Source organism: Glycine soja, chromosome 18 (genome assembly GCF_004193775.1).
Source record: "Glycine soja cultivar W05 chromosome 18, ASM419377v2, whole genome shotgun sequence".
NCBI lineage: Eukaryota > Viridiplantae > Streptophyta > Magnoliopsida > Fabales > Fabaceae > Glycine > Glycine soja.
In genome coordinates this window covers 55,095,895-55,111,160 of record NC_041019.1, presented here as the reverse complement: position 1 = coordinate 55,111,160, position 15,266 = coordinate 55,095,895, and the positions used below count along the sequence as shown (strand labels likewise).

The following is a 15,266-nucleotide window of genomic DNA, read 5'->3' as shown; positions in this document are numbered from 1 at the left end:
AGTCTACGCTTGCTCATTAGTTATTAGTACCTAGTTCTCTATCACAAAAATACTCAGTTCATCTCACTCATAATGCAATGTTAAATTAGTCTCTAAAAATAATAAAATTATATTGCTTACAAACAATGGCAGAACTTTAATTTCATTATTTTTTAAAAAAATTCTTGAATTATTTTTCTAGAAATTCTAAAAAAAATACAATAAAATGACAGAATAAAACAACTATAAAAAATAAGAATAAGAAAAAAAATGCTAATTTTATTATTTTCATTAATGATTTTTTAGGGGTAAAATTAACATTATTTGGACCTTTATATATCAAATATGTTCCTTTACAGCTTAATTAAATTAAAGTAGCTCTGTTGCTTCGTTTGGAATATATAATTAACTTTGGGCTATCCTTGCTAAGCGTAGCTTAAGAATGAATCTGGTTTCCCTAAAGTAGACCGAATGGGCCGGCCTGGCCTCGATCTACGTAATATGTAAAAGAGGAGAAGTGCCTACTATTCACCTCTCTTTTTTTCTCTTCACACAACCACATATATTGCCATTCTTTTATATTCCTAAAGACTAACTTCACTCATTGTTGGTCGCTCATGTGGTTCACACTTCAAACATCTCATTCTGATATCTATAAAGTGTTTGAAAATGAAATAAAATAAATACGAAGAAGATGCACAGTCTTAAATTAAATAACAAAATAACAGTAGCAAAATAAATTTAATTGACAGCACATGAATAATGCATTATAACATACAATAAGCACAAGGAAAAAATAAATTAGGGGAAAAAAGATATAGCTTGGGTTGAAGCGCGTAAACGCTATCCTTAGGAAAAAAACGCCCCAGTGCACTGGTAGAAAAATTTGATTGGCCTCCTCTCCCAAGATACGACAACATGTTGGTTCCGATCTTGTGCAGCGAAAGAATCCCCGAACCTTCTAATCACCAATGTTCTTGCTCTCATAAAAATAAGTTTTTTATAAAAAAAAGAAAGAGATAATTTTGTGGGAGAAAGAAACCAGCCAAAGTTGTTGCTTTGTATTGTTTTTTAGAAAAGAGGAAATATATATATATATATATATATATATATATATATATATATATATATATATATATATATATAGGCATTTTGCAATAACAAAATATGACCGTTGGAAAATCAACCTTCAGTCGTCACAATAAACATAACAAACTAGTTGACTCATTAAAATAAAATCTTAAAAAAATCTAAAATAAATATTTTATTTTATAAAACAATTAATATATATTTATAAATTTTAAATTAAAACACAAATATTTACCAACATAAACTATGATATTCGAATCAATATTCTCCGCAACCAACTTCTCCTTTTAAGAATCTTCTTGTTATAAATAGAAGTTCGCCACGTGTTACCAATCGTAAGATGGTTCCTTCCACATACAACATGTAATAGAATCGAAATTGGTTTCTTTGTTATGTCTCTTCTCATGTTGTTTACTGTCTCTTCAAAACGATATCGTTTTGAGAATTATGTTAATATTCTTATAATTAAATATTAACACAACTCTTAAAACAACTTCATTTTGAAAGAACAATACAGACACAATACGAAAAGGGACAACAAAAGTCAGGTCAAGTAGATACATACCAAATGAATAAACATCAGATTTATCTCTGAAGACACCAACCGTGAAACACTTCATATAAACATAACCATGTGGACCAAAGTACATCTATCTGTAAACTCAGAATATAAAATATTGCCTGAAATATGATTTACGTCAATTGGTTTTGGCTTTCACATAAAACGTGGTCCCTGTAAGGAAAAGCCAAAATCAGTGAGTTATTGCTCCATGTTTTCATCCAAAACAATGTTGCTAGGTTTGATCATTGATGTGACGATGAATGAAGGTATAGTGTAGTCCACGCGCTTCTCCTATGAGAGTTACTTATAACCATCTTAGAATGTGTGTGATAAAAAAGAAATTTTTTAGTAGTGATGACAGTTTCCCAGCTTGCAGTTGTTCATCTAGAGATCCATTGGACATGTAGTTGTACACAATAATCTTCTTATTTTGGACGTTGCAGAATCTTATAAGAGAGACACAATTAATCAGGGCGCGAAGCTAACAGAGCTACTCTATTTCTTTCTTGAACTGCTTGTATCCTTCAATGTCTTCTGCATTAAATCGCTTCACTGCAACAGTGGACACTCTCCAGTTCATTTTCTAAGTACTGGAGAGGACCCATGTCTCAATCTTCATGGCCGAACTTGTCCAGTTTTTGTTTCATTTATTTACCCCATTTTGTGAGAAAGAGGAGATGAAAAGGAGTTGGGCTATATCCGTATTTGCTGTCCTCCACGAAATTGCTTTCGTATCTCTACATTCATTGGGCCTAGGCCATAGTCAAACAGTCATTAGGACAGCATTTGTGTATTCATTGGGATGGGAACTGATAACTTCGGAGTAGCTTCCTTCACTTTTCTTTTTGAGTTTTGTTTTGGTTAAGGAATTTTGAGCAAAAATATTTTATTGAAAAAGAAAAATTTTGTGTTATTTATAATTTTTTTATACTTTTTTATGATTTATAAAATAAACTTTTTTCTTTTTGCAAGGCCCAAACTTTTGAGACCATGACTTAGTTAAGGATAAGATAGGGGAAATCGTACTTTTAGTGCATATAAAATTGGTAGGTTTTAATTTTAATTCTTATAAAAAAAAGTACTTTTTATCTCTTGAAAAGTTAAAAAAAAAATATTTATATTATTGTGACATTTATTAACTGCTATGTGTTTGGCAAAAATCAAATGACTATCTCAGGTAAATCTGTGGTACACAATATCAATATATAATATCTCTTAAAATATATATATATATATATATATATATAAATTAAATGTTATTTTATCTATCTTTAAATGGACTTTAGGAATTAAAAATAATGATTTAAATAATTTTAGGGGATTAAAAAAATATTTGCTACTTTCTTTGCCCTTCCATATATCAATTTTCAAATTCGAAATTACTTCTCCAACATTTGCACGAAGCTGTGGAAATTTAGAGGTAGCTAGGGAGAAGAGAGTTATTCACAATATATATATATATATATATATATATATATATATATATATATATATATATATATATATATATATAGTCCTTGCAAACAAATTAATGTTGACCGTGGTGGTGATGTCCTTGAGGTCATCACTTCACCGACGCAAAATATCCGTTTCTATAGTAGTAATATTAATAATCATACATTTTATATTCTAAAATTATATTATCGAACATAAACTATGATTTAAAGGATGTTTCTTAGAAAAGAATACAATTATTTTCATGATAAATATCATAAATAAAAATGAAAAAAGAACAATTCAAAATTATTGTATATAATAAATTTATTTTAAAATTTATGACTAAATGATCCTACAAAATTATTTAATATTATATGTCTATCACCGTTAAACTCAATAAAAATATATATTGGCCTTGTGCCCGTGTGTGCATAGTTTAAATTATTTAACAAATAGGAAAATGAAAACGAACATAAATGCCTCAGTGTCCAGAAAAACAAAGGTGAAGACTTGCAAAGGATAAAATTATAAAACATATATTTGCCCTGAAAGGAATGTGCCCATACATTTATAGCATATTTGGTTATAAGTTGAAAAAGTATTTTTTAGATGCTAAATGTAATTTTGGATAATAAACTCATTTTTATAATATGTTTGGTTATGTCTAAAAGTATGTTTGTAATGAAATTTTTGTCTTAAAGCTCAATTTTATAAAAGGATGGAAGACTTGGGTTATTTTTTCTGTTTAGCAACTTCAATTTATAAACTTAAATTTAACTCAAACTTAAGTTTACAAACTTTAATTCAAATATGAGGTTAGTCACATGCTTTTCTTTCAAATAATAACTTGTGGACAGATTCAATATTTGAACATTTCTTTTTCTTATTACACTAAAAAAAAGTCATGATCTAGTTGCAAGAAACTAGCGACATCCTAAAGGGCATCACTAGTAGTGCCATCGAGCATGGGCCTAGCCAATACTATATTTTAGGAAATGTTTATTTTTAAGTAATCTTCTTATATTTTAGAAATGCTTTTTTATTAATTATGTTATTAGTATTAAGTAGTTCTTAATCATAACTAATGATTAATCTTTATTAAAAATTATGAACGCAAATATCAAGTATTATCCTTTCAATATGACACATCAAGATTTAAACCATATATCACTTGATTAATAAATATAAGTTATTATAATTTATATTAAGCGTTGTTAATCATTTTCAGAAATGTTATTCAAAAGAGTATAACATGAAAATATTGTTCCAGTATTTTAAAGAAAATGTGTTCGGATACATTTCAATATTTTTTGCAATAATTTTTAAAATTTAAAATAAAAAAGGAACTTGCATATATATTATATAATAATTTTTTACATTATCATATAAATATCACTTTCTCACCTCCTCTTAACACAAATATAAATATAAGAAAATATTATAGAAAAGAAAATTATAACATTCCTAAGAATCAATAACATCAAGAAATACTAATTAAAAATTTATAACAAAAGAATATATATTTCTGTCTTGATATTCCCGATAATCCATCAAGATTCCACCAAAACAACTGCCTTTTTAGAGTAATTTTTTGTTACTTTTTAAGTTATCTTTTGAATGGGGATCGAACTCTACGTATGACCAAATTATGAGACAATTATCCTACAGACCGGAGATCCTGATTGGTTAATCTATATGTGACATCAACGTAACTAACACTACTAATTTTGCTAAAAGTAATATGAATATATGATTGTCGACTTCTTTTCTTTTTAAAGAAGAGATTAATCATAGTGAAAACTAGCTAGGTTGACACTACTTCCTATGAAAATTCTAATACCTAACTCACATGCTTCCTTCGCCCTTCCATATTAATTTTCAAATACCAAATTATGAGTATGTTTGCGAAGAAATTAAATCCAACACAATCAACGTTTATCAAAAAAACTTTCCCCACATTACTTTTGTGTTTCTAATTTGAAAAGTTATTTTTTTCTGTTGAATCTTATTTAGACGCGTTTTTAAATTATAATCATTTTATTCCTATCTTTCCATACATAATAGAAGACCGAAAAGAATTTTTAAAGAGTCTCATATTCCAGTAATGCATGATAAATACAATTAAAGTTCAATACTATATAGGAAATTAAGTGAAAATTAATTGAACCACTTCAAACACAAAAGTATGAAAAAGTGCCTATAACACACTCAATATTTTCAATATTTACACCAAATTGTGAATGTTTAGTACCTAGATATATAGAACAAAGTTGTTGAAAATAGCCATCGCAAATAAATCAATGTTGTTGACCTTAATAGTGATGTCAGTGAGTTCATCACTTTATTAAAAAACTGCATGGATACTAAACATCTGTTGTTGTAGTAGTATTAATAATTATACATTTCATTTTCTAAAATTATATATATTATCGGACCTAAACTATAGTCTGAAGGGTGTTTCTTCAATTATTTTTACAAATAAAAAATATATATTGGCCTTCTGTGCAGAATTTAAATTTAACAAATATGAAAATTAAAACATAAATATCTCACTATAAAAATAAAAATAAAAATAAAAACAAAGGCGACGACTTGCAAGGAAGACTTGAATAAAATTATAAGAAATATGTATTTGCCTGCAAAAGGATGCCATAGGTCTAGTCGTATGCTTTGCTTTCAACTTCATCATTTTGTCATTTATAGAACCTATTATTCAGCTTTTATCATCTTCTGGCCACACTAGAGGGATAGAAAATTGATAAGGTCAAGTGGGGTGATAGGGAGAGAAGAAGAAAATATCGGTAAAATCTCGTATAATAAGGTTTATAGACATACGAATATAAATAGAGAATAGAAATGTTGGTGGAAAGTTAAAAATAATAAGTGTTTGTATATCATTTTAATTAACTGCACTCTTAATTATATAGAGTGTTGGGTATGAACAAAAGATAAAAGGATAGAGAAAAATAATAATAGATGAAATAAATATATATAAGAAAAAAATAAAAATAAAGTGAAAGAAATATTAATAAATATACAATTATGTGAGATTAAAAAGAATAAATATTCAACAGATCTTGTTATAAATAATTATTTTTTTCTGAATATAAATAATTAAAATTAAAGACTACCAAGTTATATAATTTTAAAAACAAATACATGACTTTTCATAATTTTAAATTATGATCTATAGTCCATATGTATATTGTATGGTACAGAGAGAGAGAGAGATTGTCGTGAGCTAATTAATGCCTTGTTAGTCATTACTAGCCAAACATGTCTTGTCTACATGATAAATAAATAAGTATAAGAGCTGTTCATTGACTCGTTGACTCAGCAAAGGAATAAAGATTAACTAGTAAGCATTTTATCTATTATTAGAAGTATTTTGTTAATTTATGTAAGGAGTTTATTGTTTATATACACACACGCTATTTTTGTAGTATGAATATATTAATAATCAACATCACAAATTTTGGAAAAAAATTCATCTAATTCTTTTGTTTTTCTCAAAAGTTAATTTAAGAATACTATTATACTTTATCATTTAATTTTAAAAATACAAATAAAAATTCATTTTTTTTCTCTCATCTTCCACACGTTTTCTCTTCTCTCTCCTCATCCGTTATCTCTCAAATTCCTAACTTTTCTTATCAGTATCTTTCTCTCCTTCTCGATGGATACCTTTTTATTCTGCATCACAACAATGGACACTTATTTATTCTGCATCCATCACTACTCGAGTCTACAAACTCAATTAAAATATTTCCTATCAATTTTTTAAAATTTATATTTAGTGACAAGTAAAACTAAAATATGAAATTCCAATTCTTCTGTAATATGATAAAATAAAATAAAAAACATACAAGCTTTGAATTCGGTGCTGCCTTTAAATCACATCATAACGCCTCTCACACTTCTACCATGGCAAGCCAATGTGGAGAGGAAAAGAGATAAAATAAAAAAGGAAAATTGTAAAATTGGTACTCCACTTTATTTTCAGTTTCGAATTTGGTCCTTCAATTTTTTTAATTCAAGAATTTGATCTCTCTATTTTGTAAAATCGTGCAATGTTGGTCCTCCGGGTCACAATTACACTGTTAGCAAGTGACATTGACTGTCATGTGTCATGTTCTAATTGGATTTCAATTCCATGAAAGATGAAATGTATTGTTGTTTTCATTGATCAATTAGAACATAACACGTGTCAGTCATCATCCAATAAAAACGTAACACATGATAATCAACAATCCTCTGTAACAGTTAATGTTCAATTGTGACTTAAGGAACTAACATTGCACGATTTTACAAAATAGAGAGATCAAATTCGTGAATTAAAAAATTGGAGGACCAAATCTAAAATTAAAAATAAAGTAGGAGATCAATTTTACAATTTTGTCAAATAAAAAAGGAGGTTCACAAGCAAGGCAAAGAAAGGGATCAAGATATAGAAAAAAGTCATGAAAGTGCTGGTAGACGAGGAGACAGAACGTGTGGAATTGGAGAGTGAATTTTTGTATTTAAAATTAGATGGTGAAGTACAATAATATCTCTCAACTAAGTTTTGAAAAACAAAAAAAAATTGATTGGATTGATTTATTCAAAATTTGTAGTGTTGGTGGTTAATGCATGCACTCACTAAATTTAAATAAACTAATCTCCACTTTATTTTCAGTTCCGAATTTGGTCCTTCAATTTTTTAATTCAAGAATTTGATCTCTCTATTTTGTAAAATTGTGCAATGTTGATCCTTCGGGTCACAATTGCACTATTAGCAAGTGACATTGAGTGTCATGTTCTAATTAGATTTCAATTCCATGAAAGATGAAATGCATTATTGTTTTTATTGACCAATCAGAGCATGACCAATCAGAGCATGACATGTGTCAGGCATCATCCAATAAGAATGTAACACATGACAGTCACCTTTGTCACAGTCAACGTCCAATTATGATCTAAGGGACCAACATTGCACGATTTTACAAAATAGGGGGACCAAATTCGTGAATTAAAAAGCTGGGGGACCAAATCCAAAATTAAAAATAAAGTGGGACATCAATTTTACAATTTTGCCAAATAAAAAAGGAGATTCACCAAGAAGGAAAGAAAGGGATCAAGATATAACAAAAAGTCATGAAACTGCTGGTAGACGAGGAGAGAGAACGTGTGGAATTGGAGAGTGAATTTTTGTATTTAAAATTAGATGGTGAAGTACAATAATATCTCTCAACTAAGTTTTGAAAAACAAAAAAAAAATTTGATTGGATTGATTTATTCAAAATTTGTAGTGTTGGTGGTTAATGCATGCGCTCACTAAAAAAAGTGTATATTGACAAACTCTTCTATGTAAAATTATGTAAATATTAGTATAATATAAATAAAAATATTTAAAAATAATTTATAAAAAATATAATTAACTAGTTTAATGAATAATGAAAAATAAGTAGTTCAGATTTTATATTAATTATAAGAGTTGTTGTGGCTAATAGCAATGTATCCCACAAGATTCAGTTACCAAATGCAAGCTGAAATTGTATATAAGGGTGAAATATTCATTCGGTTCAAAAAGGATGTTTCTATCCTCGATATAGATATGAAGTCTCACAACTAGATGTAATACTTCACTCTAAAATAAGTTAACTCAGTGGGATGAAGATTAGTTGATGATAAATAAAAAATTCCATATATCTTCTTATTACACAAAAAAGGGATAAAGAATCCTTTAGTTTGTTTGGCTATTTGGGTACCAATATTAGAAGAGCTACACGTGATCAAAAGTTATATAAGAAGTTGCATTCTAAAAAAAGACTAATGGTAAAAGGTATATATAAATACATTCTTCTAGAAGCAAAAAAAAAATGTCGTATCAGGAAAAAAAATGCATAGATTTGTGTTTACAATTATTCAAAAAGCAAAGTATCAACTTACATGACTTGTATTAATGCAAACAAAGCAAAGAATATGAATGAGCTTAACTACTTCATTCTACTGTGCCTATTTAGGAACCGTCAAAATAAGACAAATTTCACAAGTTGCATACACAAATATCATTAAATTTTTAATGAAGTAAATTGACTTGTGTAATCAATTGTATCTTCAGGTTTTGATCCCATAGTCAAGATTAATTTGTATAGACTTATTTATTAAAATAAACATTTATTTTAATAAAAAATATATATATATATATATATTATATTTATCTAAATTATTTCTACTTAAAATATAATTTTCTGTTTATTTTAAAAAATAAATCTTATTTAATTTTTACAAAAACACTTATTTTAAATATTTTTTTAAAATTTAAATAAACTAATCCTAATCACCTTCTCATTTTGAGACAATCTTTCATCAATTTCTAGCTTCCATCTCACAGTCTTTTTCTACAATTTCCCGTACACTTTGAAAGTGAAGCGAAGCTTCCATACAAACAGACCGTTTTTCATAATTATCTTTCATAAGAAAAGAAAATTGAAAGTAGTATATCGATGACTTGTCACCTCTCAATTATTACAATCCTAATTCTCATATCAAGCTACTGAAAGAATGAAAGTTTATTAAAAATGAACTCAAACTTTCTGTTTTTTTTTTTTTGGATGTAAAGAACTCAAACTTTCTTGATTCCAAATATCGAGTCATGGAAGCATAACTACAAAAACATTCTTATTTCTAACATCTTCCTAATTCACATGCACTTCTAAATATTTGAACACTTTTCTAAACTTAAAGAACTTCTAGATTTCTATATAGGTATCTCCAAATAGTTTATCTAATTTCACATAATATATAACCAACATTCCAACTATGTTTCTTATTTTGAACAGTAAACACCAAACTCAACCTGAACTTGAACAGTAACTTCATCGTCCCTTGGGATCATTAATCTCAGAGAAAACATTCTCCGGGACGATTAACCTGTCGGATTCCTTACTCCCATAGCTTGTGGTGTTCAACCCAGTGCTGTTACTATAATCCGAAGGTTGTATACTACTGTGGGTACTGCTAAACATGTCTTCACTATCTTCATAATCCCCACCACTCACCACCAAAGGCACCACTCCATTAACAGCACTATCCTGAAGCTGCAGAACAAACTCCAACACCCCAACGACGTCATTCATGGAAGGACGCTGGGTCCCATCCTCATGCAAACAGCTTAGCGCAACCTCGCCAAATCTGTTCAAACACTGAGTTGCTATCTGGCCCTTTAGTTTTGCATCCACAATGGCACCCAGAGAACCCTTCTGATATAGATGCTTCGCCCAATCAACCAGTGACACCTGTTGCTTCTCCACCATGCGGAGCAAAGGCTGCCTCCCAGACAATACCTCCAAGAGCACCACCCCAAAGGAGTACACGTCAGACTTCTCAGTCAAACGCTGTCGTTTGTAATACTCCGGGTCTAAATATCCAACGCTACCTTTCACCTGAGTGCTCACATGGGTCATTGAAGAACCAATGGGCCCAATTCGGGATAACCCGAAGTCTGAAACCTTGGCCACCCATTTCTCATCCAATAAGATGTTGGTGCTCTTCACGTCACGGTGAATGATCATGTGCTTCGCACCCGTATGCAGATACTGCAGTCCTCGTGCTGCACCTATGCATATCTGAAGCCTTTGTTTCCATGAAAGGGAAGGGTTATCAGTGCCGTAGAGATGCTCCCGGAGGGTTCCTTGATCCATGAAATCGTAAACCAGTATCATCTCGTTGTTCTCGTAGCAATAACCGATGAGGGAAACAAGATGGAGATGGCGAAGTTGAGACAGCATTTCGATCTCGTTCAAGAACTCGTTCAGACCTTGTTGAGAACCGGGTTTGAGCCTTTTGATTGCGACACATGTTGAACCGTCGTCGATGTATCCTTTGTACACGTTGCCGAAGCCTCCCAATCCAACCTCGAAGAGTTCGTCGAAGTTGTTGGTGGCGGCTCTGATTTCCGCGATTGAGAACTTACGGCAGAGGTTGGTTGGTAGCGACGATGAGCCACCGCCTCGAGAAGTTCCACCTTTTTTATTGGAACCTTCGTTGACGGCCATGTTCTTCTTGCGTTTGATGAGGAAGAAAGCAACAGTAAGGGATAACATAACGACACCGGAAACTGCGCCTGCGACGGCGGCTGTTAGGGTTCTCGTGCTGCCTTTGCTTTTCTTGTTTGAGCTCAGAAGAGGAACCTCGGAGGTCTTTGGATGAGAGTCTGGGTTAGGTCCAGCGAGGTTACCTGTTGGGTCGTTGATTTTGAAGAGTTCAATTGCGTTTATTTGAGCGTCCTTGGCCAAGCTTTGAGGGTTAGGATGCATTTTCAGTGAAAGATTAAGCGTTTCCTGCTGATTCCCTGGGATGAAAACTACATACTGTTTAACCACTGGGACACCCTCCTGTTTATCGCTCCAACCGAGAATGTCTGCCCACATTTCAACCAACTGATCCTGAACGAATATGAAGAAGCTCTGGTAACCAGGATTTTTCATATCCGGGTCAAGCTGGCAAAAGTGTAACCTTAGCAAGTAGGTGAAGCCTGAATCAACGGGAAGTTGCCATGTGAGGTTGAACCCCATGTTGATGGTGCCATTACTTCCCATATTCCTTACGGATCGGTACACTGTGTCTGGTGCCGTGTAGTTAGGAATCTTTGTGAATCTCAGCTTAATTCCAATGCCAATATCTAGAGATAGTACACTTTGAGTCGTTACATATTTGTTATCCACATCCCAGATCCTGAGCATACCCGTGTCCTGTGAGGCCGGGATTTGTTGGTCTCCAACTCTTAACCGATAATTTGTCTCCAGAGCAAAGTTGTTTTCAATGGGGAACGGGTTCGTATTGAGGCCAACTGGTTGAGGCCATCCAGTGTTGTCGTCCTCAGGATTGGTGTAGTAGAGAAAAGGGGGCATTGAAACAATCTCTATTCCATTGATGAAAGCGTACGAATCTGGATTCTGAGATGTTTTGCTTGGAATGAAGGTTATGTTGAGCCGGTCGCCATCTTTGAGGTTGATGCAATACTCCCTGAACAAGTAGTCGCCAGGCTCGTTACCAGCATCAGCATGGAGGGAAGCGTTGAAATCCTGAAGGAGGATGTATGGGCCTGCTTTGACTGAGAAATAGGCTTTGGAGCGATGGAAGTTTTGGTAGGAAGTTGAGTAGAAGAAGAGGCGAAGAAACTTAGGGCCGGTGGAGACAGGGAAAGAGTAAGTGAATTGGGAGTGAGAGAAACGAGCATCGGTGTAAGGACCTTCCAGGGTAGATGGTGTGAGTGCAGGAGCAGCAACTGAGTCCTTGTTTTCTGAGAGGAATTTGATGTCTGCAGTCCAATTGCGACCATCGCGCGTGGACAAGCTACTGTTAGAGCCACAGTTGATGCTGAAGATCTCATGGGGACTATAAATAAACTCTGCTATGGAAAGGTTAGGGAGGGACAACAACAGCAGGTGGAGGAGGATGGCTCCTAAAGCAAATCGTATGCAAGCTGTGTCCATGGATAAGCTGTAATCGAAGCACCACACAGCACGGTAGCAGAACAGAGAGCTCAAACACGATTAATCAACGAATGGTAGTACACGGTGTCACGGTGGTTCATGTCTATTTTTTTCTTCTTTTTTTAAGTTAGCGGAGACTTCAAGTCTACGCTTGCTTTCTTTTTGTGGTTGTTATTATTATTAATTTATTTTTTATTTGACTGGCTGCGACATATCAGTATACTTTCTGTGGAAATTTCAAGCACGCCAAAAATACCTGCAGTGATATTTATTTTTGTTGCATTCAACTTTGAACACAATAATAAAGTTTAGTTTTTAAACTTTTTCATATGATAATTTTTTTCTTTAAAATATCTTTTGATAATTTTCAATTATTTATTGATTTTTCATCATTATTTTTATTTTTTCTAATTTTTTTATTTTTAGTTTTTCATTTATTTTTATTACTCAAAGTAGTCTCAAATATAAAATAAATAAAAATTTAAATTGATAAAAAAATTATTTTGAGAATAAAAATGAATAAGAAACTAAAAATAATTTTTTTAAAAAAAGAATTAAAATTGTTGACAAAAAATTAACCAAAGACTATAAACTGTGTATAAAATTTTGAGAGACTAAAAACTTAAATATCTATATATCAAAATTAAATTTTAAATTTATTATGTAGATAATTAAAGGGCTTATCAATTGTGTCATGAAGTTGATTTTATAGTTATTTTTGGACCTAGATATACAAATGTTCAAACATATTAAAATTTATTTATTAATAAACTATAATTTAGTTGGTTAAATATAATGGGTTGGCCACGTGTTGTTTCAATCAATTTAACCTAAAAATTTAAGATAATTTAATATAATAAATGAAAGCTTTTAAATTACATGTTGCATAAAATATATATTACACTACGTGTAAATATATTTTGTAAGACATATCCATCATAAAATACCTAGCAAAACAATTAATTCTTAATCTTTGGACATAGAAATTAATTTGTAATTGGTACTCTCGACGCAATGATCAAATATTGACAATAAATTACGTCAAATAATAACCTTTTTTACCAATTATTATTCACATGAAAACACCTTATAATTATCACACACCTATCATTACAGGTATATCTATTATTTGGCCAAATTGTGTCTTCCTCTAGACCAAACACAATTCGCATCAATAATTTCATACAAAAAATCTATGTAATTTTAATCAAATCAATTCTCCCAATAGAAATTATTTTGGCAATATATCGTATCAATTAATTTAATTAAAAAGATTATTGTATATGCAAATAAATGGAAAGGATTTGTCTTTCTTTACATGTCATGCAGCGTACCTTCAACACTCTTTCTTTATGTGTCCAAACTTCCTCATTAAGACATCAGTGTTATGGCTCAGTTTGAATTGTCAAGTCAAAAGTCTGTAGGAAGTGAATTCAAAACTAAATGCACGAGTAGAACTTCAACAAGCTCTAGCTTAAGTGCTTTCAGTTTTGATGTCAAGTTAGACATTTTCATTATATACTTCCTTATATTTCTTCTTCCCCTTTTTTTAAATAAAAAACAAAAAAAAACAAAAATTGCATGCATAAAAAACCAAATAATGATGCAAAAAAAATAACAAAATACACTCCAATTCAATTCAAATATCCAATATAACAATATTTGAATTTACCAACAATTAATATGTGTTGTTCCAAAAATAAATTGGGTTCATTGTTGATGGATGTACACCATTTCTTGTATGTTAGTTCACATTCCAACATTTACATTGAAACCTTGCACGAGAATCAATCATTCACATAAATACTCATTAGTACATAGTTTATCTCACTCATGTAATTAATTCACTCAAAATGTGTTGCAACCAATCAATAAATACCTATTTTTTTATCATGCATCAAACTAAATTAAAATTATTAAATGACTGAATTTCAACTATTGAAATTAAATTGTTAAAGTTAAATTGTCTTAAATGCAAGACATTAAAATGAAAAAAAACAAAACAAAACAAATAAAGACAAATAAAAAAAAGTATAAAGAAAAAATCTTAATCGAAATAGGCCTCAATCCTTGCCTTGGATGCCAAGCTTCTTGAGCAGCAGTGATGTCCAGAACATAATCATCATCAGCTCGAGTCTCTACGGTATCATTATTACCAGTACCAAAGGTATCAGCCCCCTACAAAAGGAAGCTAGACTCGTGGTCAAGCAACTTATATAGGCATTTGGTCGCTTCTTATCACTTCACTCATGCAAGATATTCCTACAATTCTCTTAACCTCCTAAAGCTAAGGCAAGCACACATTATTATTAAAATAAATTAAACACAACTATCCTAAGAAATAACAGAAAAGCACACAATGCAATTAACTAAAAAAAGATAAAATAAGAAATCTTGGGTTACCTCTCAGTAAGCACTTCTTTAACGTCATTAGCTTGACGGGTCAAATGCCTTCAAGGTGGCATGAATGTCACATAGAACACATCTTCATTGCATTTTCGCTTCTTAGCTAGAGACTCCATGAAACTCATGTATCCCGGAAACACCTTCCATACCATTGCAAGAGAAGTGTGTTCAAGGAGAGAATGACGCTTAAAGATTTATCACATTCTTCATGTCTTTCTTCCTTGCTAATTAGTTGATGAGGAGAGATATTGACTTGGAGAATGCTTTCTTGATGAATTTATATTTGTGAGCATTTCTCCCACTGTTGTTGTGTTCTC

At 31.2% G+C, this 15,266-nt stretch overlaps 1 protein-coding gene across 1 annotated transcript; it reads right to left on the bottom strand.

The window, feature by feature from the left end:
• Window positions 1-9,596: 9,596 nt before the first annotated feature.
• Window positions 9,597-12,698, bottom strand: LOC114396270 (receptor-like protein kinase FERONIA). Its single transcript, XM_028358171.1, has one exon. It carries the CDS (start codon window positions 12,541-12,543, stop codon window positions 9,925-9,927), a length of 2,619 nt encoding a protein of 872 aa, XP_028213972.1. The 5' UTR covers window positions 12,544-12,698; the 3' UTR covers window positions 9,597-9,924.
• Between the last annotated feature and the right edge of the window lie 2,568 nt (window positions 12,699-15,266).

Coding starts and splice junctions, on each gene's coding strand:
- LOC114396270 (XM_028358171.1), bottom strand. CDS start 12,543: ATGGACACAGCTTGCATACGATTTGCTTTAGGAGCCATCCTCCTCCAC.